We start from the raw sequence: 27118 nt of genomic DNA on the forward strand, positions 1-27118 counted from the left end.
TCCCCTTCCCTCTTCCCCAGACAGCATCTTGCTGTTGCTCAGGATGGAGTGCAGTGGTGCAGTCACAGCTCACTGCAGCCTCACACTCATAGGCTTAAGCAATCCTCCTGCCTCGGCTTCCTGAGTAGTTGGGATGAGAAAACTGTTTAAGTAGTCCAGAAAAGGACAACTTCTGCTTCTGGTAAAAAGGTGAGTTATTTTTATGCCACCTCTTAATGAAAAGAACTAAAGTTATTGGATAGGTTTTATCAGGCCCAAAGCTGAGGGAGGGAAGAAGGTCAGAGACAGAAACAGGTTTCATTGAAGTTATGTTTGCCTTGAAAATAAATTTCAGCTAGTGGGATGAGGGAACTCAGGTCCAATGCTGGGCCAAGGTGGCGGAGAGTCTAAAAAGGAAACTATTGATACATCGAGGTAGGGCCCCCAGGTGGCTAAACCCTTAGGCCAAGGGTGAACCAGAAGCAGATGCATCTGCCCTTGGCCTTCAGGGGTCGAAAGGAGAGTTGCCCTTGGATTGAGCCAAGGAGCCCGGTGGGGACTGTCCTCAAGAGGCTGAAGCCCTGGCTCAGCTCTGCAGTCAGTTTGCACCTCAAGCTGATGCTACCTTCAAAGTGTCTCCCAAACTCCCTCACATCAAGTGAAGTAGACCTGGGTGGGCATGTTCCCGTGCAGCTGACCCCCAGGAGCAAACACGGATTCTCTCTGGAGGATTGTGCTTTCTTGACTTCTGAGAATCTCCACCAGTAGTTTTCTAGTATAATACAGTACAGCACAACACAACTAAACACAGAAGAAAACAAGGCATTGTGAGTAAGAATCAGCAGAACAGCGGATAGGCCTGTAAAGATGTATGATGTTGGGATTATCAGGCTTAGATGATAAAAGTTATGCTCTCAGGCCGGGCGTGGTGGCTTACTCCTGTAATCCCAGTGCTTTGGGAGGCCGAGGCGGGCAGATCACACGGTCAGGAGATTGAGACCATCCTGGCTAACACGGTGAAACCTGACCTCTACTAAAAATACAAAAAAAATAAGCCAGCGGTGGTGACGCGTGTCTGTAGTCCCAGCTACTCAGGAGGCTGAGAGAGGAAAATTGCTTGAACCTGGGAGGCAAAGGTTACAGTGAGCCGATATTGCACCACTGCACTCCAGCCTGGGCAACAAAGCAAGACTCTGTCTCAAAAAAAAAAAAAAAAAAAGAAAAAATTATGCTTTCCCCTTCTCCGCCCCCTCTAGTGGGGTGAGAGGTCAGCTGAGAGACTGTCTGCTGGGTGGACAATGGCGGGGCTCTGGGTCCTGACAGCATGGCTGGTCGCTGCTGGACGGCGTGGGCGGTGGCCGCAGCAGCAGCTGATGCAGACCCTGAAGTATTACTGTGTCTGTTATGGGGATCTGTGATCAGTGATCTTCGATATTCTTACTATGGGGTTTCGCCACGTTGCCCAGGCTGGTTTCAAACTCCTGAGCTCAAGTGATCCACCTGCCTCGGCCTCCCAGAGTGCTAGGTTTACAGGCATTGAGCCACCACATGGCAGCCAAGGAAGTGGTTTCTTGTTATGAAATCTACTAATGGTGGTGGATGCTGTGAACATTGACATAATGACAAAAAAGAATTTATAATATTACATCAACTTAGTTGATAAAGCAGCGGCAGGCTTTGGGAGGATTGATTCCAATTTTGAAAGACGTTCTATTGTGATAAAATAGTATCAAAACAGTATCACATGCTACGGAGAATCTTTCATGAGAGGAAATCAATGCAGCAAACTTCATTGTTGTCTTATTTTAAGAAATTGCCACAGCCATCCCAACCTTCAGTAACCACCACCCTTACTGGTCAGCAGCTGTCAACATCAAGGCAGGACCCTCCACCAGGAGAACGATTATGACTTGCTGAAGGATCAGACGATTGTTAGCATTTTTGAGCAAACATTAATTGTTTTGACAGTAATTGATTGGAACTGAACCTGCAGAATCTGTAAGACATGTCCAAATAGGGGATTGCTTCTTGGCCTTTTGGCTAAGATCCAGTGTACAGATAGGGAAAGGAAGGAATCAAGAGTGCCTTTTGAAGGGTAGCCATGCAAGGCCACTATTGCATGATTGTGTTTCTATGCAGTCTGCAGAATAGACTGATTCACGAAGATGGAAAGTAGGTTAGTGGTTGCCCAGGGCCTACAGGAGAGGGAATGGTAGTGACTGTGCACAGTTAAGGGGTGTCTTTTTGGGGTAATAAAAAATGTCCTGTAATCAGGAGCCGTCATTGGCTCCATGCTTTGTGAATATACTAAAAACCACTCAGTTGTATACTTTTTTAAAAGGGTTAATTTTATGGTATGTGAATTACATCTTAACTAAAAAATAAAAGAATGACTTACATAATTTAAAAAAAAGAATTATGCTTTCTATTTTAAAGAAATAGAAGATAGAGAATATGTGTAGTCAGGAAACTATACTGATAACATAGAGAACTTTTAGAAAAGTCTAAGTACCAAAATTGGGTGGGGGGCTTAACATCACACAATTGAGGAGAAAAATTAGTGAAATGGAGGTGAAATCAGAAGACATCCTCCATGCCACATGGGGTGACAAGATGAACACATGGAAGATGTAGTGACAGGTCTAATAGGTGGCTACTGACTGCCAGAAAATGAAGCAGAGACAATGTTTGAAGATGGAATCATTTTCCAGGCCTTATAATAAGACTGATGCCTATATGCAGAGAGTCTCATACCAGTCAAGGATGAGAAAAGGAATCCACACCTGCATAATGCCAGTGACCAAGAGGCCTTTTGAGCAGCCATAGGACAAGGCAGACCGCCTTCAGCGGTGGAGCGGTGCACTCGCCAGCAGCAGCAGTGAGGCTAGGTGTCATCGGGCCAGTGAAAGAAAGTCGCCGCCAGCCTGGGGCTCTGCATCTCTTGGAAATATCTTAAAGAACAGCAGGAAAATAAAGACATTTACTGAATGATAGGCTTTAAGCAGAAGGAAGGTGTGCTCAGCGGGAAGTGGTGACAAGATAGACTCGTGGGTGAACGCAGGAGCTCGGTGGGTTAGGAAGAGGAAATGAATACCCAGGATAAGAATGTGAGAGCTGGGGAGGGGCCGAGGGGCTGAACTGTGCACACATCTTGTTACTGTCCAGGAGGAGCAGGGACTCTTTAGGCTTGCGCAGGTATCTGTGGTCATTCCAGAGGAACCACCGGAAGAGCCAGAGCAGAGTAAGTTGCTCTCAACCGTGGCGGGGGACATTGGTGAGGAGAGTCATCTGAGAGGAGGCAAGGAAGGAGATGGAAAGAAACATACAGTAGCTGGGGTGAACGGAAAACGTGGAGTATCGTGCTCGATTCATGCAGAAGCAGTGAGGCGTAAAAGGATCAAGGCAGACCGAAGTACACTGCACGTCGGAACCAAGGGAGTGGGCAGAGGTCAGCTGGAGGGACACTGCAGAGGTGGCACTGTTGGTTCGTCTTCCAGCTCATGGCGGGGTGAGGAAGGGCGGTAGGGCGAGGTGGGATGGAGTGAGTGGGCCACTCTGGCTGCCACTTCTGCCTGTGGGCCAGAGGGGACTGCAGGAGACAGTGCAAATGCTCTGAATTCTAGGCAGGATGAAGGTAAGATGCCACAAGACCCCAAGCACATGGCGAGAGACTCAGAGCTGTGGTTTCGGCACAGATGGGGACAGCGGTAGAGAGCTAGGGCCGTGGGCTGTGTGTTTATGGGCAGCATGGGTGCCTCAAGGACAGTCGTTACGTTCCTGGGGTCTGAGAGCTCTTTGTGCAGAGAGGGAGGGACAAGACAGCCATCATAGGTGCACAGGAGTGTCGTCATCTGAAACGTGTTTCTGTGGGTGATGTGATCTGCTGTCAGAAAACGTTGCTCTGTAACTCCAGGCACTTGCTTTTGAATTTGCACATGAAATCAGTAGTCATCAAAAGACTGAGCTGTAGCGTGTGTTTCACTTGCTTCGCCTCTGGAGTTGGGTGCTCTTGTCTTCCTTGCTCTGAGTGTGAACAGCCCTGAGTGCCAAGTGAAATGTTTGATGAGGTCCTCTGTTTGCCTTTTCTAGACACCGGGAGGCTCTGCTCCCGCCCAGGTGGTGCACACCCAGCCCCCGCCACGGGCAGTCGGCTCCCCAGCCACGGCGACCCCTGACCTGGTGTCCATGGCAACGACTCAGGGTGTTCGAGCGGTCACTTCTGTGACAGCCTCGGCTGTGGTCACTACCAACCTGACCCCAGTGCAGACCCAGGCGCGATCTTTGGTGCCTCAGGTGTCCCAAGGTAAAGCCATGCTGGGAGCTCCCTCTGCCACGTGTCCGCTCTGGAGCGTGTGAGGGCTCAGCTGCTGCTTGCTGAGAACGAGGATCTGAAGGTGGGCGAGTATCCCTGTCGAGACCTAACAAGCAAACCTCTTCATAGCCACAGGAGTTCAGCTCCCTGGAAAAACCATCACACCTGCACATTTCCAGCTTCTCAGGCATCAGCAGCAACAACAGCAGCAGCAACAGCAGCAACAGCAGCAGCAGCAGCAGCAGCAGCAGCAGCAGCAGCAACAGACGACCTCTCAGGTGCAAGTTCCACAGATCCAGGGCCAGGCTCAGTCCCCAGCACAGATCAAGGCTGTGGGCAAGCTGACGCCGGTGAGCATTTCCCAGAGGACTGCTAACATGGGTGCCTTGTGGTCAGCCCCGCGCCTGTGAGATGGTGCCTGCTTGCATGGTGCAGTCCAGAGTGTATTTTGCAAAAGTCCAGCACTGCCTTTTTGTAGGACGTGTGCTTCGTTTTATTGACCTAAGACTTCCCGTGTCATAACGCTGTGATCATGCCTTAGAGGAGCATCTTACAGCACATTCCGAGCACTTTGGAGGCGTTAATGCCCAGCATGCAAATGCGTCTTCCTGCATAGGCGTCTGGTGCCTGGTGTTCAGCATCGATCTCTAGAGAGGACTAGGGGGCCTACTTGGTTTGGTTCTCGACCAGGGAAAGTGCTGGTGAGAAGGTATTGCTCAGCAGTTTGGGAGAGCAGGCGAGGGCCGCCGGGTTTGTGTCGGTGTGGTTCACGTGCAGGACCGTTTCTCAAAGGCGGTCATTAGAGTACTGATGAACCTGGTTTTTGCCAACCTCTGTGCCAGCTTTGCTGTTCTTTATGTAAATATATTCATTTTAAAAGGAAATGCTGGGCCAGGTGCAGTGGCTCACACCTATAATCCCACCACTTTGGGAGGCCAAGGCAGGCAAATCACTCAAGGTCAGGAGTTCGAGACTAGCCTGGCCAGCATGGGAATCCCTGTCTCTACTAAAAATAGAAAAATTAGCCAGGCGTGGTGGCAGGTGCCTGTAATCCAAGCTGAAGCCCGAGAATTGCTTGAACCTGGAAGGCAGAGGTTTCAGTGAACCGAGATCATGCCACTGCATTCCAGCCTGGGCAACAGAATGAGACTCTGTCTCAAAGGGGAAAAAAAAAAAAGGAAATGTTATATCCCTACCATAAATGGAAGATCATTAATACTTGTCATAAAAAGTAACCAGAAAAACATACGGAATAAAGACAAGACTATTTTGAAGTCTCAGCTCACTGTGGGCCCGCCGGAGTGCCTGAGCCTAGGCCTCTCCGTGGTCTGGAAGGGAGGAGGTGGACTGCTGGAGATGCAAACTGAGCTGAGGGCCCGTCCTGGGGCTGCCAGTAGAATTTAGACATTGAGCTCATCCTGTTCCTGTCACACCGGCCGTCTCTCGAGGGCTCTGTGGCCATATGTGGCTGTGGCTGCCGCCTTGGGCAGTCCCCATCTAGCCCACTTGTGTCCTGCAGGAAGTGCCACTGGACAGTGCTAAATTAGAATACTGTGCCCAAGAGTTCCTGGGCCCAGCAGAGGCAACTATCAAGGAGCCAGAACTGGGCTTTGACCCCCTGGCTCATAGCCACACAGTCACCTGCCCTGGTTCAGCCACTGAGACACCAGGGCCTTCACCATCATCCCCACCCGCTTGACTGCCGGGAGCCCTGCGTGCCAGCTGTTTGCCTGTCTCCTTCGTTCCTCACTCTGCTGTCTCCCAAATCCATTTCAAAGCTCGTTTCACGTCCGGCATTTCAAAAGAGACTTGATAGTCGTGATCAAGTCAGTATAAGTTTTCTAAAAAGATTTTTTGAACTTATGTTGTAAAATAATAAGTTTGGTTGGTGCTACAGATGTAAGTTGATTTGTTTGAAATTTTGCTATGAACTCATCAGTCAAATCCATGTTTGTAGCTTTCATGGATGAAATGCTCATTTTTAATAAATGAACACCTAAAAAATGCAGGAGGCAGATCCTGCAAGGTGGTCTGGATGCTGCACAGTAGCAAGTGTCTGCTTTGGTATTTAATGGGCAGAGGAGGGTGGCTTAGAATCAAGATGTGTACCTAGAAAGAATGGGGCACAGTCAGCGTTGAAGAGAAAACACTTTGCTTGTATTTTAGGAACACCTCATCAAAATGCAGAAGCAGAAGCTGCAGATGCCCCCACAGCCGCCACCGCCACAGGCCCAGTCTGCGCCCCCGCAGCCAGCAGCCCAGGTGCAGGTGCAGGCCTCGCAGCCCCCACAGCAGCAGAGCCCCCAGCTCACGACAGTCACGGCCCCAAGGCCTGGAGCCCTGCTGACGGGCACCACTGTGGCCAACCTCCAGGTGGCCCGGCTTGTAAGTGTCAGTTTCTGTTTGTTTTCCAAAAGCAGCCTCTTTCTGTTTTCACAGAGCTGTTGCCCTTGCTCAATTGTGTGTCACGTGTTACAGGAGTGAGTGTGAGATGGGATCTTTTCCCCGAGAACTTAGTGCCCCTTGGACAGAGGACGGGCCCCACTGCCTGTGGAGCATGAACACAGCAGCAGCTCCCAGAGCCCATCTGGGCGTCAGCAAGCTTCTCAGGGCCTGGACTGTGGGTGGGGGAGGAGAGTGAGGGGAGCGAGATGCAGCCGGCATGGTGTCCTGTGCTGCTGAGAGAGCAGGCAGGGACCAGGTGGCCATCTCCAAACCTGCTCTCAGGTGACCACTGTAGGCGGGGAGAGCATTTGGAGATTTCAGAAGGGACTAGCATCAGGTGCAAGTGCTGTCTGGGAGGATAGGCACTCAGCAGTCGCCATGGTCCCGGGGCAGGCAGCATCCCTGCAGGGTGACTAGAGCTCAGCTAGGGGTGCTGGTGACAGCTGTCCTGATAGAGCCTCCCCCTGAGTCAGACTTTTCCCTTCGTTCTCTTGTGTCTTTCATGAGACAGTGCCCAGCACTCACGGGCTGTCCTGAAGCAGGGATAACGCTCTTACTGTCAGCTCCATTTTGCAGTTAAGAAACTGAGGCATATAGGCTAAGTTCCCACCCAAATTCCGCAACAGTCAGCTGCACTTGAGCTAGGATTTGGGGACCCAGGTGCCCAGGCTCAGCCATGTGAGTACTGGACCCCCACTTGGGGTCTTCCCAGGGAGGGGCTCACGCTCCACAGTAGGGTGAGTAGAAGTAGATGAAAAACTGTAGAAGGGTGCGTGCGTCATTTTTGGTGCCATGTTCACAGAAATGCAGACTCAGTGACAAGAGTGCTAATACCTAGTGGTGGCCAGGGCACGAGGGACTTTATGGACAGGAATCAGTGGCCTGTTTTTGGGAGAGGATTTTGATAATGAAGCTATAAAAATGTGCAAGCTTATTTAACTGAACACTCCTCTTATGTCCTAGAGAAGTAACAGAACATTTACAAAGTGATGAATAAACAAGTTAGTTTGTTTCATGAATGTCAGAGGAAATTAAATGTCCATTACTAAGAATTTCATTGAGTAAATTATATAGCATCCAAACAATGGAATATTAGGCAACTTTGAAAGCGATTTTTGTAAAGAAGAGAAACATTTCAAAATACTTATAATTCATGTCATTTTTGCATTCATGGTGAGCCACACAGATACGAACAGTGGCTAAAGGCTAAATACCAGTTTTAGCATTCACATGTGGGTAGTTAGAGGAATGTGGGTAATTTTTACTTTGTATTTTCTTAGGTAATCTTAGTCTTTTTTTTTTTTTTGAGATGGAGTTTCACCCTGTCACCCAAGCTGGAGTGCAATGGCGCAGTCTTGGCTCACCACAGCCTCACCCTCCCAGGCTCAAGTGATTCTTCTGCCCTGGCCTCCCAAGTAGCTGGGATTACAGGCATGCATCACCACGCCCAGCTAATTTTGTGTTTTTGGTAGAGAGACGGGGTTTCTCCATGTTGGTCAGGCTGGTCTCAAGCTCCTGACCTCAAGTGCTCCAACTTCTTCAGCCTCCCAAAGTGCTGGGATTACAGGTGTGAGTCACTGCACCCTGGAGTAATCTTAGGCTCTATACATGTAAAAATAGAATTATTTCCATTTACCATTTTTAAAATGGTAATTTAAGAGAAAATGTGCTTGGTGGCAGTGTCGTTGATAGTAGGAAGGCAGCATGCCTGGTGGGCTTCAGACGGGAGGTGGTGGCCGTAATTTTGAAGTGAGGGATGGGGCTGATGTTTAGTGGCCACTGAAGGAACAGGAAGTGAAGGCTTCTGTGGGAACTGTGGCAGGATGCGGTCACTGTTGAGGTGCAGGAGACGGAGGGGAGTGAAGGGGATATCCCGCAACGTCACTGACATCTGGGCGCAGCAGCACGTGTGCTGAGCCTGCAGGTCTCGCAGGAGCTTCGGAGGCACGGGCTGACCTGCGACTCCACATTTCCCTGTGGCGTGTACATCACTTGGTTTTCCTTTAATGTCACGGCTACTTTCAACTTTGTTAATCTTTGTAAATTTTCTCATGGCATGACCTTTTGTGGAGACGTATTTGGAAAGACATACCATGTCCTGAATTTCTCTGGACTCTCCCATTATTTCTGCTGTTTAGACCCGGGTTCCCACTTCTCAGCTGCAGGCGCAAGGGCAGATGCCGACCCAGACACCCCAGCCGGCTCAGGTGGCCTTGGCGAAGCCTCCGGTGGTGTCCGTCCCAGCAGCCGTGGTCTCCTCACCGGGAGTCACCACCCTGCCCATGAACGTCGCGGGGATCAGCGTGGCGATTGGGCAGCCACAGAAGGCCGCAGGTGCCAGCCCCAGCACACCCTCCCCTCCTGGGCTCGAGCCCTGTTTCTCAAGCCTTTCTGGTGGCAGTGGTTGCCAGCAGGCTGTGTCCTTTCCTCACACCCACCCACCTGAGCGTGCCACCACATGTTCTGGCACAGGTGTGCCTTGACGCTTTCCAGGCACAAGGCTTGGTCCTCGGTTGAACTCTTGACATTCTAAAATTTCTGTCTTTATTTAAATGTAATGTGTGAACCCGGAAACGTTTTAATGTAGTGAAGGGAAGGCTTACTTGTCTCCGTAGAGTTTCATAGTTCATTATTTTCTGTAGAGCCGAGTCGGTGGGAACAGAGCTTGGCATGAGCCTCCAGCTTTTTCCCAGTGTGCTAAGCGGCTTGCTTGCTGCCTGCAGGACAGACAGTGGTGGCCCAGCCCGTGCATGTGCAGCAACTGCTGAAGCTGAAGCAGCAGGCCGTCCAGCAGCAGAAGGCCATCCAGCCCCAGGCCACCCAGGGCCCGGCAGCCGTCCAGCAGAAGGTACCAGGGCTGGGGAAGTCTCACCTCTGGGTCTGCGCCGAGCCAGGGCTGGTTGCCGGAGGAGAGGGTCCTGAGCAGACAAGGCACCATGTTGCGGTCCAGTCTTCTCAGACGGTGGCTTCGAGGGCTGGAGGTGCTAGTGTGGTCATCCCTGTTGGTTTTTCCTTCCTTTTAAAAGTGGACACGGTGTGTGGTGTGCCAAATGAGGCTGAGGTCTTGGTAGGGGAGTGAAGGGGGTATGGTCTGTGAGGATGGCTGGGTGCTAGGTAAGAAGCCTACATGGCATTGGGATGGACACAGGGGGTGCAGTTGCATGATGGGGGCCAGAGGGCTCAGGGAAGCAGGTGCAGCTCACACCACAGGACCCACCTGCGCTCCTAATGGAGGACAGGGACACCGCATAGTCTGGATCCCAGACAGAGAATGCGGCCTCTGTGCACGTTGGTAGGGGAAAGGGGAGAATACACGCCAGGGCCCGACATGGATGGGAGCGCAGCAGGGCACCGGGCTCCAAGGGCATCTGCGGGCTTGGCCAGCTCTCTGAGACGACACCCGTGCCTCTCGGCAGCCAGTGCTGTGTTTGACGGCATGAGGGACACGCAGTGGTGAGACAGCTCTGCCTCCAGAGACTTCTGCTCATGGTGGCTCATCGGTGTTACCCAGCCCAAGTCCCAGGCTCCAGATGGCCGGTGTGGGCCCTCAGACCCCACGCTCTGATGGGAAGTCACGTGGCTGTGCAGGGAGCCACTGGGCCTTTCGTCCCTGTTCCCTGCACTGTGCTGGTCCCCTGTAGGCACCTGGTGTTTATCCTCAGGACAGAGGATGTTGTTTGGAGGAAACAGGCTCAGAGAAAAGGACTTGCCCAGATCACAGGGCCAGTAAAAGGCGGCTGGCTGACTCCAGTGGGCTCAGGGTCCTGTGTACCACCCACATGGACACTGGCTGTGCTCTGAGCCGCTGCCACCTCCTGCAGAAGATCAGTGCTCGGGGACCCTGGGAGTGAAGCCCTGCTGGTTGCAAGCAGTGGCGTGCTTTGTGGGGAGCTGGAAGCAGAGCTGTCCTTTGGAACCCAGCAGGAGAGGGAGTGAGCAATGAGGGGACACAAGGCCAGGAGGCACAGGGTATCTGGGTAATGCCACCAGCTCTGCCGTGGCCGGATCCTGAAGACCAGCCTGCATCCCCGCTCAGCATGGCTGCTGCAGGGAGGTGTGTGTCCTTCGGGTCAGGATGGTCATCTGAGTTTACCTCTGGGAGAAGGAGGCAGTACTGGGACTCACCTCCCAGGTCTGATCAGCAGCCCCTGGGCACGTCATGGTGGGCTGTGGGCAGACGTGGCCATGCTGATGTGCAGGCGGGCGTGGTCCCTCAGGCTTAATCTGTGCTTGAGGGAGCAGTGGAGGACTGCAGCTGAAGTGCTGGGTTGTGTGTTCCTACGACTACACAGAAACGTCCTTAGATGTTAAAAACCCCTACTTGTGGTGGCTCACACCTGTAATAATCCCAGCACTTCGGGAGGCTGAGGCGGGTGGATCACAAGGTCAGAAGATTGAGACCATTCTGGCCAACATGGTGAAACCCCATCTCTACTAAGATACAAAAAAATTAGCCGGGCATGGTGGCATGCTCCTGTAGTCCCAGCTACTCGGGAGACTAAGGCAGGGGAATAGCTTGAAGTCGGGAGGTGGAGGTTGCAGTGAGCTGAGATCGCACCACTGCACTCTAGCCTGGCAACAGAGCAAGACTCTGTCTCAAAAAAACCCTGCTTATTCACAGCATGGCTGATAAAGCAGATATGTAAACTTCAGATGTGCACGAGAAGTTGATTTAATATGCACAAATTGTGCATACTGGTTTGTTGCCCCTTATACTAAATATGTTCTTGATGTCTGCCAAGTTCTTAAATCGGATTTGAGAGTTTGTGATCGCTTTCAGTCACCTAAGTAGCAGCCCCACGTGGGTGTGCCAAGGGTGTCGGGCTCCCACCAGCCCAGCTCTGCAGGGAACAGCACCCTGGGTAGGGTAGGGTGCAGGGAATGGCCAGGCCATTCTCCTGGAGGAGAAGCTGGCGGCCAGGCCGCCTGGGCAGACGTCAGCCTGGAGGCAGCGGCAGGGATGGGACAGAGGGCAGGGTTTGTGAGTACACACAGGGTTGGTCTGGGAGGCAGGCTGGAAAGGGGCTCGGTTCTGCCATGAGGCCCAGAGGGAGCCCGAGTCCCAGGAGTCTTGAGCGTGGCCTGGTCTCTGTGGCCCTAATTTCCAGTGTCTCCCTAGATCACCGCTCAGCAGATCGCTGCCCCTGGCACGCAGCAGAAGGTGGCCTACGCCGCGCAGCCGGCCCTTAAGACCCAGTTTCTTACCACACCCATCTCCCAGGCCCAGAAACTGGCCGGGGCCCCGCAAGTGCCAACCCAGATCCAGGTGAGTGGGGAACAGGGTGAAGGTCCAGTGGGGGTACCGAGCCTGGCACCGGCGGAGCCATGGAATGCCCGAGCACTGCTTCCCATTGGGCGGCCATGTTCCTGCTACCGCCCCAGGGCTCTGCTGCTGCATGCTGGTCTTCTGGCCACTGGATCCTGGGAAGGCTCCTCTCTGCTGGTGCCCCTTCCGGCTGTCACCAGCTTTGCCTTCGTGTCCGGATGTCGGTCTCCAGCTCTGTGGGTACAGCTGCCTCCCCCAGTTCTAGGCTCCTCTTCTCCCTTCCTGGTATCTTTTTTAAAAATAGATTTTGTCCGGGCTTGGTGGCTCACACCTGTAATCCCAGCACTTTGGGAGGCCAAGGCAGGTGGATCACGAAGTCAAGAGATTGAGACCATCTTGACCAACGTGAAACCCTATCTCTACTAAAAATACCAAAAGTTAGCCAGGCATAGTGTCGGGCACTTGTAATCCCAGCTACTCAAGAGGCTGAGACAGGAGAATTCGCTTGAACCCAGGAGGCAGAGGTTGTGCCTCTGTACTCCAGCCTGGGTGACAGGAGCGAAACTCCATCACGAAAAACAAAAAACATATTTTCTTTTATTTTTTGATATTTCTTGTCGGTCAAGTTCTACGTGGTGTCTTTCGGAGAACGGGAGTTCCTGGTTTCATGTGCGCAGCGTGCCCTCCTGTCTTCCTCTCTGCCTAGAGCTTTTGTGTCCTGCTTCCTCCCAGAGCCGATGGAGTCATCTCCCTGCATCTTCCTCTAAGAGCGGGGAGTTTTACCTTCCCAGCTGCTCTCGCACCCCTCTTGGAGTTGGTTTCTCTATATGAGATAGAAACAGGAGTTCAGTTAGAGCGCGGGAGTTTTACCTTCTCAGCTGGTCTTCCTTCCTCTGGGAATTGGTTTTTGGGTCTGAGACAGAAACAGGAATTCAATTCGATGTGCCCTATGAATACCCTATTTTCAGCCCTGTTTATTGAAAAGCCCATTCTGTCATCCATCGATTGCATTTCCGCCTCTACTGAGACCCTGTGGGGATGCTCAGGGCTTCCTGTCTCAGAGGTTGTGCTGGTCCCACTTGGTGTCTGGAGGGCGGGTCCCTTTACCACACCCTTCCTTGGGTGAAGTGTGCCTATTCTTAGCTCCTTCCACTTCCATATTAATTTTAATTAGCTTAGTTCATACACTACAATCAAAACTGCTGAAAGTTTATATTAGAATTGCATTGACTCTGTAGCTCTGTTTGGGGGAGAGTTGACATCTTTCCAGTCTTGGCTTCAGATTCACCAGTACGATACATCTTTTGTTACTTAAGTCTTTTTAATAAAGTTTTCTGATTTTTTTGTGAATAGTTTTATTCTTAAGTAATCAGTGTTTTTTGATGCTTTTGTAAATAGTATGCTTCTCAGTTGTTTTCTATCTCCGGCTGTTGTTCGTTTTTGAACGTTGGTGTTTGATTCTGGCTGCCTTGCTAGATTCTGGTTGTTGGAATAATTAGCGTTGGGGTTGGGTTTGGTTTCGTTTTGTTGCATTTCCTCTGTATGCAGTTGTATCATCTGTAAATCGCGACGGTCTACTTCTCCCATCTTAAAGCCTTGCTTTCTCCTGCCTTACTGTGCCGGCTGGGACCTGCAGCGCAGGGGTGAATGTCAGAGTCCAGGTGTCACTGTGAAATAGGACGTTTGCTGTGTTTTTGTCAGAGTAAGAAAATTCTTTTCTACTTGGCTAGAAGTGTTTGTTCCTCTTTGTAAACGGGGCTGTCTGTCTTGTTTCAAGCCCGTCTGTATGGACGCCCTCCCTTAGACATCTCCTTTAGCCTCAAGCTTTCTGTTTTTTTTTTTTTGGAGACAGAGTCTTGCTCTTTCACCAGGCGCCAGGCTGGAGTGCAGTGGCATAATCTTGGCTCGCTGCAACCTCCGCCTCCCGGCTTCAAGCAATTCTCCTGACTCAGCCTCCCTAGTAGCTGGGACGACAGGCACACGCCACCACGCCCAGCTAATTTTTGTATTTTAGTAGAGACAAGGTTTCACTGTGTTGGCCAGGATGGTCTCCATCTCTTGACCTCGTGATCTGCCTCGATCTCCCGAAGTGCTGGGATTACAGGCGTGAGCCACTGCGCCTGGCCAGCCTCATGCTTTAAGTTCTGTCTTGGTGCGAATGATGCCTGGATTCATTTCTGCAGCCACTTACTGTCCTGAATTCTAGATTCTTTATCCTTCCTGCCTTTGAGAGGTCTCCAGAGATGTCTGATCCCTCGGGCGCCTCAGGTGCATGTGCCTGACCTGCTCCTGCCAAAGGCTACTGGCTCAGGAAGGGCAGCTGTCTCTCTAGACCTTTGGCCTTACTTGAGAAACCCCTGCAGTCATCTGCACAGTTCCAGCCTGTTGGCAGTTCTGTGTGCTTGACTTCCAGAAGATTCCTGGTCCAGCCACTTCCTGTTTCTACTGCCTATTCCTCCTCCGCACCCCTTCCCTGGTTGTTGTCATCTCTGCTGCTTCCTCTTTGCCATCTGTCCCCCAGGAGACTCTGTGGGTGTGGGGGGTGGGGGGACCGGGGGTGTGGCTGTTGGGGGGGGTGTGACTCCTGCAGAGCCCTGCTGCCCGCGGCTCCCGGCCTGCGCACCCCTCTGCACCTGCACCCCTACCAGCCCCGCTCACAGCCCCCATTCCTGTTCACCTTTTCTGCTCTCTCTTTGTGTAGTATCACCTTCAACAAATACTGTCATTATTTTGTTCAGGTGATTTTGTGTAAAGTAAGCCAGTAAAGCAAGCCCGTGAGTACAGGCGTGCTCGAGGGCTGTTAGTACAGCGGACAGTTGGACTGTTGGAGCAGGTGTAGTCATTGAATCTTGTCATGTTAATCATCGTGTTCTGAGGTGGCTCGCTGGGTCATTTTGTGTGGATGAGCTCAGTTGCTGCTCTCGTGTGTGCTGCCTCACTGCGTGGGGCGGCTCGGCCCCGTGGGTGCACTCTGCTGGCTTTGTCTGGTCTGTTTCTGAGTTGGGCTCCCAGGCTGGCCTCGAGCCCCTGCGCTCCAGCAGTTCTCCCTCCTCAGCCTCCAGAGCAGCGGGGCCTGCCAGTGTGTGCCACGACACCTGGCTTTTGTCAGGGGTTTTACTTCCTTCCTTTTATTTCTTTTATTTTGCTGTTCATTTGCTAACTTGTTAAGATGGAGTACCACTAGAGCTTATTTCACAAGTTATTTGGTTTTCCTTCAGTCCTAAATATTTTTGAATTTCCATTTCGATTTCTTCTTTAATGCTTGGGTTCTTTTTGGAAGTGTTTCTTAATTTCCAGTGAGGTGTTCCAGTTACTTTTTATTATTGACTTAAAAAAAATCTTCCTATCAGAGAGTGACTTCTGAATGATTTTAGTCTTTGAAGTTTGCTCTCTAGTCTGAAATACAGTCAGTCTTAAAAAACGGCCTGTGTCCAAAGCAAGCCATCTTCAGGGCAGGTGCGGTTGTGAGGCGATTTTGCTGTGACTGGGTCAAGTTCACTGTTGGTGTGGCTTCGGCCTTCGTGTCCTCCCACTCACTTGTGTCCTGCTTAGATGTCCGGTTCTGCGTCTGCATTGACCTGTTTCTCCCTACGGTTCCCTCTGGATTTTCGTTAGCTACATTTAAGTTTAAAGTTTTAAATGTTGTTATTTTGAATTGACTCTTATTATCTTCAGGAGTATCTCTGGTCTTGAAGCCTGTTCACCTCCTGTGAGTAAAGCACCGCCCTCCTGTTAGAATGTTTGTTGCCCTCCTTTTTTTCAGCCATTCTGTGAGCAGCTCGCAGGCAGGTCTTTCCATCTCTGTCTCTTACCTGAAATGCGTGTCCACTCGTCTGTTTTGAGGGCAGATAGATTTGAAGTTCTGAGTTCTCTTCTGTTTGGACTCTGTCCTGCTTGTTCTGTTTTCTCTTACCTCTCTTCCTTGCCTTCTTTTGGACCTTACCTTCTTTTTTTGGTCAATTTTTGCTCCTCTGCTAGTGAAAAATTATGTATTTTCTTTCTGTTCTTTACATGGTTACCCTGAAATCTCCATGTGCACACTTCCCTATCAGAGTATGAGGTTAACGATTGCCCCCACCCTGTTCTCCAGCAGTGATGTTCTCACTCAGTAGCTCAGTTTATCCATCTCAAATGCTGCTGTTAGCGTGTTTTAATGCTGTCCTTTTTCATCTTTGACTTTTTATATGGAATGACTCTCCTTCCACTTAACCCATCCTTTGGAATTTCCTTTTGTGCTTGAAAATGCCTGTGTGTCCCTCTTGTTCCTGACAGTTTTGCTTAGTACCGAATTTCCGATTGGTGGTGGTTTTGCTTTGTTTTGTTTTGTTTTTGAGATGGAGTCTCACTCTGTCGCCCAGGCTGGAGTGCAGTGCCACGATCTCAGCTCACTGCAACCTCTGCCTCCCAGGTTCAAGTGATTCTCCTGCTTCAGGCTCCTGAGTAGCTGGGATTACAGGTGTGCACCACCACGCCCGGCTAATTTTTGTATTTTTAGTAGAGACGGGGTTTTCTGTGTTGGCCAGGCTGGTCTCGAACTCCTGACCTCAGGTGATCTGCCTGCCTCAGCCTCCCAAACAGCTGGGATTACAGGTGTGAGCCCCCGCGCCCAGCTAGCACTGTTTTCTGAGTGCATTCACTATATCATTTCCTCTCTCTGGCTGCTTCTGTTGTTGAAGAGGAGCCGATGCCTGTCCAGCCTGTCGGTATTCCAAGGTTACCTCTCTTTTCCCCACTCACTGCCTGCTGTTGAGACGCTGTCCTTTGTCTTGGTGCTTTGCAGTTTCATTCCAATGCTCCAGCTTCTTGAATCTGGGGCAGTTTCTCTCATCTCTTTAGGAAATGAACAGCCACTGTTTATTCAGATGTCGCCCTGTGCTCTTCCCTCTGCCCTCCGGGTCTCTCAGCAGCTTTTGTACTTCCTGTGTCTCTGTCTCCTTGTACGGTGTTCTGCGTCGTGTCTTCCAGCCCGCCTCCTCGTTCACTCGTTTTCCCCTTGGTTAGGTCACATCTACTCACAAGCTTGTCTGTTGAATTTTTATCTTGATTGTTTATTGTTTTATTTTCAGAAGTTCCCAAATATGCCTGGTCTTTGTTTATAGTCTCTTGTTTTCCAGGCTTCACAAGTGAGCGTAGTGTTTTTCTGGAGCTGTCTGAAGTGTGCTGCGTCTGTGGGGACTCCTTGCAGCCTGGGGCAGAGGGGCCTCTGCGAGCACCTCCGGGTGCCATCAGGACACTTCCCGGCGTGTGGCCCGGGCTGTCGCAGCTGTCGGGTGTTGTGCATCTGTGTCTCCTCCTCTCTCATACCTGGCACTGAGGCTTAGGGCAGGTGCTTTTCTTACAGATGCCACTGGGGGAAGGGGGTGCCTTCTTTGCAGTTTTTGGGCACCTGTGTAAGGTCAGTGTCTCCCTTCGGGATGGCAGCTGGCAGTAGCACGGGGCTCTTTTGCAATCTCCCCACTTGGTGTCTGGTCAGCTGTGTCCTGTGTGACCCTGGAGACCACGGGCGCCTCTCCACATGGCTGATGTCCCTGGGAAGAAGACGTGCAGCTTTTCTGCTTGTGGCTTGTGGTGCCCGCCTGTGCTTAGGTTTGGGGACGGGCAGTTCCTGACTCTTTGCAGGTCTGTTGGTACATTTCAGATTTCTTCCTAGTGCTTTATTTAAGGCGTCTCAGGATTTTCAGTGCTGTGCCAAATAAGTCCTGGACCACTGGGCTCTTGAGATGGGCCCGGGAGCACCGGCTGCATCTTCATTTCCTGTCATTTCTAATGGGGGCGCCCAGGGGCACTTCTTATCTTAGTGACTCTTATTTATCATTTATTTTAAGTGACAGTAAACTAGTAAATGCCTTTTGATAGAGTTTAATTTAGTAAGGACTAGCATTTATTTGGATCTTTGTTTATCTATGGCTAATCATCTAATTTCACATTTTCCCCAGAATTATCTTGGGAAATATTATTTTAATCCGTCTTCTATAAGTAACAGGACCCACCAAGGGACCAGGGCCCATCAGGGCTTTGTGCAAAGAGAGCCCTTGACATCAGCACACCCAGTGGCTGCCCGCGCTGGAGCCTCTCCGTGCAGTGGGTGCAGGCCCTGCTGGTGCTGAGGGGACACACAGGCGGCTCAGAGCCGCCGCTGCATCCAGACATCGGAGAGGTGTGCGACAGCAAGCGAGCACAGGGCGGAAAGTGTTGCTTTGTAAACAGTCAGGTCTCAGTCATGACTAAGAAAAATGTAGGAAAATGATAGAATTACCATCCTCAAAACCTCGGGGCATCTCCTGGCTCCCCGCTTCAGCTGGCCGCCTGAGCTGCACTGTATGGCTCATACCTGGAACGCCGTCCCGGCCCATCACACACAGAGCCCTTGGGACTCACAGGACACTCAGAGTACTTACCATCCTCAGTCTGATTCTTTCCTGTAAACTTGCAGTCGTTTTTGTGAAAAGAAAAAATGCGTCTGAAATATGAGACTAAACATAAGCTGAAATTATGGTTGATGGCAAACTGGGGAGGCGGGCAGTCCTCACCGTGAAGTAGAGGGGCTTCTCTCGGCACCCCAGGTGGGCACACTGCGAGAATTGCTCTTTTGTGTCACCTGGCCATCGTGTTTTGTATTAACTGAGGAAAACGGAAAGGGAGGAAAAATCTCTTGTTGTGCACATACTCCTTTGAATTCTATGTTTGGTTTTTTTGTTTTGTCAAAGGTTGCAAAACTTCCTCAAGTTGTTCAACAGCAGACACCTGTGGCCAGCATCCAGCAAGTTGCCTCTGCTTCCCAGCAGGTAGGACATGTAGACACAGTTTGACCCTCACATTTCCCACGTCAGAGAAAGGGTTGTTTCCATCCTGAGGTCATAATCAAGAATCACTTTTGATTTTTGTGATACACACAAAAACATTAACTTCAGGGGAAGAAAACCAGATGCGCTTAATAATGAGAAGAGTTTCTGAGTGTCGTGTCAGCCACACTGAGGGAGCCTCACCTTGGGCTCGCTCCCAGGACCCTTCATTCACGGATCGTCGCAGGTGCGGCCTGTGAGTTGCGGACGCTGCCCTGCAGTCTTAGGGAAGCACAGGCCCCAGGCAAGCAGGCTTCGCTTGGGGTGGCCTGCCCTTGAGCAGAAGCACCGTCGGCACCGTGGCCCTGCCTCCACGGAAGCCCTTCAGGTGCTTTTGCTGTTGTTGCTGATGCTCCACGGTGTGACTGGTTAGCACAGTGCTTTCATTGTAAAGCAGCACTTTAAAATGCGTAAATTTTGTTCAGAGCCACACTAGCATGTAGATTCCAGAAACCAAATTGTATTCAAAGGTTTACTACTACAGCAAGAACAAAATCAGTCCCTGATCCACGCTACCACTTTTCCCCAGAGGCACTGGTTTTAGTCTAAAAGCAACCATATTTTAATTTTCTACTTGTGTTTAGTTAGAAACCTGAGGTCATATTGTTGTGTGACTGGTCATTCTTCCTTGTCATGAAAGCGCAGTCAGTGAAGTTTCTCAAGCCCTTCCCCATCTCAAAGAACACCCACTGGCCTGGCCCTGGGCTGCTTCCTGGGTGATGTGTGTCTTCCGACTCTCTTGGCTCAGGCTTCTCCACAGACCGTGGCGCTCACGCAGGCGACAGCGGCAGGGCAGCAGGTGCAGATGATCCCTGCAGTGACCGCAGCCGCCCAGGTGGTTCAGCAGAAACTCATTCAGCAGCAAGTGGTGACCACGGCGTCGGCCCCGCTCCAGACCCCAGGCGCTCCGAACCCAGCCCAGGTCTCCGCCAGCTCTGACAGCCCCAGCCAGCAGCCTAAGTTACAGATGAGGGTCCCTGCTGTCAGGCTAAAGACGCCCACGAAGCCTCCGTGCCAGTAGTCAGGGCAGCAGGGCCACCTCTCACCTAAGGCAAAACTACCTTTCTCACAGAAAACGGTTCGTTTATTTGTGAACCTCGGGACAGTGTCATGCAAGGTAGTTGGCACTGGGAAAGGTAGAATTGAAACATAGTCATGTCATCATTTATGAAAATGCATCCTGCACTGCAGGACGAGTGGTCCTTACGAAGCGCCCTCTTCTCTGTACCGTGTGACTCCTGGAGAAAGCAACCGCCAAGTTTCCTCTAAATCATTTCACCTTTCATCCCTTCCCCTGCTCCCTCTGTCCCCCAGAGCTATGGTACTGTGTTCTGAGAGCCATTTAGAATTTCTTTGTGAGCGTGTAGTGCTTTGCGCACCACAGAAGCCGTCCGCGGCGTGTGAAGACCATACCGTGGACTCTGAAGATAAGACGTGGGCTTCGACTGTCTGCCAGAGTTTGGTTCCGTATACCTTACTGAGAAACGCCTCGTGGTCTGTATCGAGGAGAAGGCCTGTCTAACGTACATCATCCGAGATTGGTTTTCCATTCCAAAGAAAGCCAATATGGTTCTTTCCTTCCCTCCTAAAATGTGACTTGACTTTTTTAAGAGAAATGTCCTGACACCCACCTAAACACACAAGGCACGTTCCTGGCTCCCGTTCAAGGGAAATGATCAGTCATTGCATTGTTATTCCAAAGAGCAGCCAACAGCGGCCTCCCCAGGCCCTACCCCGCTGTGGGATCAGCTTTCATTTCATGGAACTTCTGGGACTGATGCCCGGCTCAGTGCACTCGTGACGCATTCCCAGCTGTTGGAGGAAGCTGGTGTTTGACGTAGTGTGCTAAACAGCTCCTGAGAACCTTGGGACGCTCCGCCGTGACTGGCGTGAGGCCCAGAGGACCACGCCGAGGCAGTGGTGGTACGGATGTCACGACTGCGGGTCTGATGAGGGAGGGGCTCAGTGAGCCAGGACCAATGCCACAGACACTCCTTGCTGCCACTGCCAGCCCTTTGATTAAGGCTGGTTCATGATTCTAGAAGTATCGGCCATAGCGTGGGCCTCGTCAGCTCTTCCTTGTGAACTTGTGACATGAGACTGTCTCTCAGATGAGCGTGTGTGGTTCTGCCAGTGAAGCAGAGAATCACCCGTGCTGTTTGTGGAAGGCATGCTGTTGAGGGGGAAAGGAAGCCCAATATTTGTTACTGTTTTTCCTTTTTTACTATGAAAAGAAAATAAATGCAATTTTAGTGGAATTGACTGGCTGACAATGTCTCCTTACTTTGAAGTTTCACCAAAGCAAAAAGGTACATATCCAATAATATCCTTTGTGCTATGGCTTGATTTTTGCCTATTTCACATTATTTGGTCTAGGAAATTACATATATTTTTTTGTATACTAAAAATAAGTTATGGCATAATAAAGATTTTCCATTTTTAAATTGTATTTCCTCTGCTTCCCCCCATTCTCTCTCTCTGAGTGGACGTTAAGGAAGGTGTCTGTCCCACAGGTTTCTATGGACGATGATTTGGAAAGATTAAGTGAAATCAACTGGGGAGCTCACTTTTGAGTTCTTAATAAGAAATGCGGGGAAAGAAAATCAAGTTTTGAAAAAACAGCAGAAACGAATGTTTTAGTTTGTTGAGCATATCAAAGCAGAGGACTGGAATCCGTTTCTAACCAAACCCGTTCCCCTGGCTTGGCGTGTGCCATGAGAGCCCAGCTTGCAGGAGAGAGGGCTGCCTCTTCGCTCCGCATCTCGCTCCCAGCGGAAGTCTTTACTCCTCCGTATCCGCAAATGTGCAGACTGAAGTGTCCAGGAATTCGCCCTTGTCGCTTGTTTTAATTTGTGTGCCCTGTTGGTTTTTCTGGCCTTCCCAAATCTTGGTAGTCTCTTTGTAGGTGATGATAACATGCTGGGTGCTCTTATTTTAGAATATCCTAGATGTAGCTGTCTAAGTAAAAGCCCTCTGTTAATCTAACACATGAGAAGAGAATTTACCAGCAGCTTTCAAAAGCTATTTTGGAGAGCCTAACAGGGATTCTGAATATTTGCAATGTGGCATTCCCATTTGCTCTTATGTCACTGAGGGTCTCCTGTCTCTGAAATGTGTTTCCTTTGGCTGTTGCCTAACACAAAGTATGGATGTATTTTTACACGTAGCACTCACTTTGGTAATTTCTAGATGCTACCATTGACCTGAGTTAATTTCATTTAGTCATTTAAGTCAAAATTCTCCTTTCAGTATATTGTTTTCTTGGCCTTCCATTTCAAAGGTTAAAGTTTCTAACAAGAATTAAGTGGCCGGGTGCAGTGGCTCATGCCTGTAATCCTAGCACTTTGGGAGGCTGAGGCGGGCGGATTGCCTGAGCTCAGGAGTTCGAAACCAGCCTGGGCAACACGGTAAAACCTTATCTCTACAAAAAAATTAGCCAGCTGTGGTGGTGTGTGCCTGTAGTCCCAGCTGCCTGGGAGGCTGAGGCAGGAGAATCGCTTGAAGCCAGGAGGCAGAGGTTGCAGTGAGCCACGATTGTGCCACTGCACTCCAGCCTGGGTAACAGAGCGAGACTCTGTCTCCAAAAAAACAGGTTAAGTACTGGTTCAGGAAGATGTAGTCGAGGCCTTCCCCTTTTGAATCAGCGTTCATTTCAGTGTGGCAAGGTAAGAGTCAGAAACAGAGCGTGGAGTGTAAAGGCAGCAGCCCAAACACCGTCCAACTATAATTGGCGACGCTGGGAAACAGCTGCCCTGTTAATTTTTTAAAGAAAGGCATTTATTCTAATGAAAGCCAGACTTTTTCAAGCATCTGGTGGGAAGTAGAAGGCTGGATCCAAGCCCTTGTTCAGATTTGGTGCCTGCTAAGACGGGGGTTTCGCTTTTTGCGACCTTTATTATTGTTTTGTTAACTGTTGTAACCAGATAGCTGTTGTGTTTTAAGATAGAAAGGAACAAGACAAACTGTAAATACTTTGCAAACAGAAGCATCTGTACTTGAATAGTTGAATTTTAAAGGCTGTCGACAGCCTACCAAACAAAAGGCAAAATAAAATGACCTTTTAATAAATTTTTTTCATTTTGTCTTTCACAGAAAACGTATTTAAGTTAAAATGAGATGCCAGTTGGGGTTTTTATTTGTGTGACAGAAAAACAAAACCGAGCAAATAATGTTGAAGCCAGAGGTGTTCCCCTCACCCACTCCTCTGTGGCCACAGGAGGACCCGGAAGGAGCAGGCATGCCGAGGTTTCCCTGGAAATCACATCCACCGAGGCCACCTGGCAGCCGTGGAGGAAGGAGCTGGTGCCGCCCTGCCCCGTGTGGCCGGCCAGCCTCACAGCACCCATGACTGTCCTTCCACGTCCCGTCCGTGCGCCTGAGAAGGGTGGGACTACCTCCTGCTCACAGGTGCTCGCCACTGGAAACGCCCCTGAGCGGCTGGCCTGGGAGTTGTTGCCTCTCTTTCTCTTCTGCTTGTGAACTTCTCTTTTTTGTTTTTTCACTTTTTGTTTTTAATCTGATTACAAAAATCAATGCATACTTTTAATTGGAAATGCAGACACTATGCAAAGTAAAGAAGCATCCCAGAAGCCCCCAGTTGCTTTAAGTATCTTTTCTCACACCACAAGAATGGGGTGCCCGGGGCACACGGCCCTGCAGTTTTGGGCTTCCACCTCCCGTCATCTGGATTGAAAGCTCCCAGGCTCTGGTTGCACACTTGGAATCTGCAGGTGGTAGTGCAGATACCAGGGTGGGCGGGAAAGCCAGCTGTGGAGCCCAGCTAGTGCTCCCTGGCCCCTGGGGGTCTGCACTGCAGTGCCCGGTTCACCTGCGCTCCCTGCCTACCAGCTGCGTCACTGAGGCGGGTGGCCGCCTCCTCCAGGGCCTGTGTCCCCAGGTCCCCTCTCCTAAGGTGGCTTGAGGATCCAGTCCCATGCTGGGTGCTGCACTCAGTGTCTTGTCTCTTTTACGCTCAGTGGAGAATGTGGGTTTTGCAAAGCCTACTGTTTCTATCATCCTCACCCCACCCTCATGTCTTTGCCAGGTGTGCCTGTGGCAACAGGCCCTAGGGTGGGCTTATCTGGCCTTGAGGCTGCATTTCCGTTTGCTGTCTGGTGGAGACCAGGGGCCAGTGGGTGAAGTGATTGTGCCCACACACAGCTGTCAAGACCCTAAGGGAGCCTCTGAGCCCAGAGTGTGTCATGCCACCTACTTAGATGTCAGATCCTGTGACGGCTGCCACCAACACCCCAGAGTTGGGCATTGTGATCCAGGGCAATGGGAGGGGAGATTCCTTTGCCATAGGGTGCTCTGCCATGCTGTTGCTGCAGCATGTACTCCCCCATGCCAAATTCTTCTAAAGGTCCCATTTTACTGGGCAGATTATGCTATATACATTCGGTGGAATGCCATGCAGGCGCCACAAACGAGTGAGTGCAGCCGTGTGTGCTGCTCGGGGGTGTGACTGTGAAGTAGGCTACCAGGATGGAACTGATGGTTTGCCTGGATGTTCGTTGAATACCCTGAAAGTATTTGGCCTTGCATTTGGTGGATTCTACGTCCGTGGGTTCAACCAACCAAGGATCGAAAATATTCAGACACAAAAATGTGTCTCTGCTGGTCAAGATGGCTCATGCCTGTAATCCCAGCACTTTGGGAGGCTGAGGTGGGCGGGATCGTGAGGTCAGCAGATCGAGACCATCCTGGCTAACACGGTGAAAACCCATCTCTACTAAAAATACAAAAAAATTAGCCAGGGCCGGTCGCGGTCGCTCACACCTGTAATCCCAGCACTTTGGGAGGCCAAGGTGGGCGGATCACCTGAGGTCAGGAGTTCGAGACCAGCCTGGCCAGCATGGAGAAATTCCATCTCTATAAAAAAAAACAAAAAGAAAAAAAATTTTTTTAATTAGCCAGGCGTGGTGGCATGTACCTGTAGTCCCAGCTGCTTGAGAGGCTGAGGCAGGAGAATGGCTTGAACCCAGGAGGCGGAGGTTGCAGTGAGCTGAGATTGCACCACTGCACTCCAGCCTGATTGACAGAGCGAGACTCCATCTCAAAAAAAAAAAAAAAAAAAAAGTGTCTCTACTGAATGAACATATACAGACATTTTTTTGGCAGGGGTGGGACATCATTATTTCCTAAACAGTGGTATGTAACAGCTATTTACATGGCATTTACATTGCACTTAGTATTATAAGTAACCCAGAGATGATTTAAACTATACGGGAAGACGTTTTTGTGAGTTATATGCATTTTACATCAGGGGCTTGAGGCTCTCTGATTTTGGTATCCGTGGGAGGTCCTGAGGGAGGATTGTATGTTGTGTCAGCACTGCCTCTGTGGAAGTAGAGACGATGGGGGGCAAGGATCAAGGCTTGCTTACTCTACACCGTTTTGCACACTCTTGTTTAGGTAGTTTGCCAAGTGCATGAACGTTTCTGTGTGTGGTAGGGGCATGGGGATGGAGTCTCTGTTGCCCAGGCTGGAGTGCAATGGCGCAAACTCGGCTCACTGCAACCTCCACCTCCCGGGTTCAAGTGATTCTCCTGCCTCATCCTCCTGAGTAGCTGGGACTACAGGCATGCATCACCACGCCTGGTTACTTTTCGTATTCTTAGTAGAGACGGGGTTTTGCCATGTTGGCCAGGCTGGGCCCGAACTGCTGAACTAAAGTGATCCGCCCACCTCAGCCTCCCAAAATGCTGGGGTTACAGGTGTGAGCCCCCGTGCCTGGCCATGAATTATTTTTTAAAATAAGGCCCTATCAGCTTTTTTGTCACATGGCCCCCTCCTTGGGAACCTTTATTCAGATGTCCGGCCTGATCCTGTGTAGCCACCTGCACTCTGACGGCCCCCAGAGCAGCATCGCTGTGCCCCCTGCTCAGCCTTTCCTGTCTCCCTGACTTCGTGCTCTCTTCTCCTTTGTTGCAAAGTATTTCTCCTCCTTTGAAGACCACCTCGCATAGCTAGGAGTGCATTCAGTCATTCATTTCTCCCCAGTGTTCTTCTCCAGTAGTACCTTGGGCTGAACAATAGTATTCGCGTTTTATTTCTCCAGCTGTAGTGTGGTTCTGTTTTATCCCTATTCAATGAATATTTAACGTAGCATATTTCATGACAACTTTACCACTAGTGCTGGAGTGGGGGAAGATCAACACTTGTCTGTTCAGGAAAATCAAAGCTGATCAGAGAGTGAATTGGATGAATTACTGCTTTATTCAGCTTTTTATAAAGTGCATACTATGGCAGTTTAGACAAGCAGGCTATAGCTGTGAGCAAAATAAAGAAGCGGGTTGCATCCTACCAGGTCAGATGAAATAACTCAGGGGGATACATACTATGAAGAAATGGGCAGCGGCGGTAAGTGCTACGGGTTTGACCTGCAGATGGGCAGGTTATGCAGGGGAAGGCTGCCTGATGGTCCAGAGCTCACCTGTCCACAGGGACATGTCCCACCATTTCAGAGGTCACAGGCAAGAGAAAGGGCTCTTCTTGTGGATCTTCGGATCCCAGGTCACATCTCACTTCCCTAGGCACCCCGGCTCCCCTGCCCAATTTAAAACTGGCCTCAGCCCGCCCCACCCCAGCTGCTTTGCCTGCTGCTCTTCTAACTGCATGTTTATCTACCCTCCCCGCCTAGACTGTAGAGCCACGAGGGGAGCGGCCAGCTGTGCTTGTCAGTGTGGCCGGCGCTCAGCAGGTGTCCAGCGGACCGGCGGGAGGGCAAATACAACTCATCGTCCACGTGCGAATGAATGAACGCACTAGATCCGGGCAGACGTTGACCGGCGTCCCGCCCCCCGCCCTCCCTCCGGGTCCTCTGGGCGCCGATTGGTCCGCGCCGCGCCTGCGTAGTGCCGGCCGGCTGCGCGCGTGCGCACTGGCTCCGCGTGGCTCGGCCGGTGCGGGCCGCTGTGGTGGCTGCGCCGCCCGTCCGCCGTCGCAGCGCTCGTCCGCGCCGGGAGCCCTTGGCCGCGTCACCCGGCAGCCGCGGTGAGTGACGGCCGGCGTATCCGCTGCCGGGACCGGGCGGGCGTGAGGGGCCCGGCCTACCTTCGGCCCGGCAGCCCGCACCCGCCGGCTGCCCTCAAGACACCCCGGACGCGCGCTCCCTTCTCGGTCCCATCCTTCGGTGACTCCCGGCTGGGCGAACGCCCACCCGTCCCTCACGGACCTCCATCCCGTGGCCACCCACCGTGAACGCCCACGTCTCCCTCGGTGACCCCTCCCCCCGGCACGACCCCCCCATGAACCGCCACCTCTCCCTCGGTG

General features: G+C 51.1%; 1 protein-coding gene across 14 annotated transcripts in view; it reads left to right on the forward strand.

The window, feature by feature from the left end:
* EP400 (E1A binding protein p400) overlaps positions 1-21289 on the forward strand; it is a 133127-nt gene extending 111838 nt beyond the window's left edge. For 11 of the 14 annotated variants that reach the window (XM_037733183.1, XM_037733190.1, XM_037733186.1 and 8 more), the window contains 8 exons: positions 4069-4282; positions 4421-4641; positions 6458-6676; positions 8875-9070; positions 9460-9584; positions 11856-12002; positions 18710-18787; positions 19593-21289. In XM_037733183.1, coding sequence (XP_037589111.1) covers positions 4069-4282; positions 4421-4641; positions 6458-6676; positions 8875-9070; positions 9460-9584; positions 11856-12002; positions 18710-18787; positions 19593-19865 — 1473 coding nt within the window. In that variant the 3' untranslated portion in view covers positions 19866-21289. The remainder of the gene's footprint in view (positions 1-4068; positions 4283-4420; positions 4642-6457; positions 6677-8874; positions 9071-9459; positions 9585-11855; positions 12003-18709; positions 18788-19592) is intronic. The other 3 variants (XM_037733185.1, XM_037733189.1, XM_037733191.1) reach the window with 3 other exon arrangements.
* Positions 21290-27118: the final 5829 nt, after the last annotated feature.

Source organism: Cebus imitator, unplaced genomic scaffold (assembly GCF_001604975.1).
Source record: "Cebus imitator isolate Cc_AM_T3 unplaced genomic scaffold, Cebus_imitator-1.0 Scaffold497, whole genome shotgun sequence".
NCBI lineage: Eukaryota > Metazoa > Chordata > Mammalia > Primates > Cebidae > Cebus > Cebus imitator.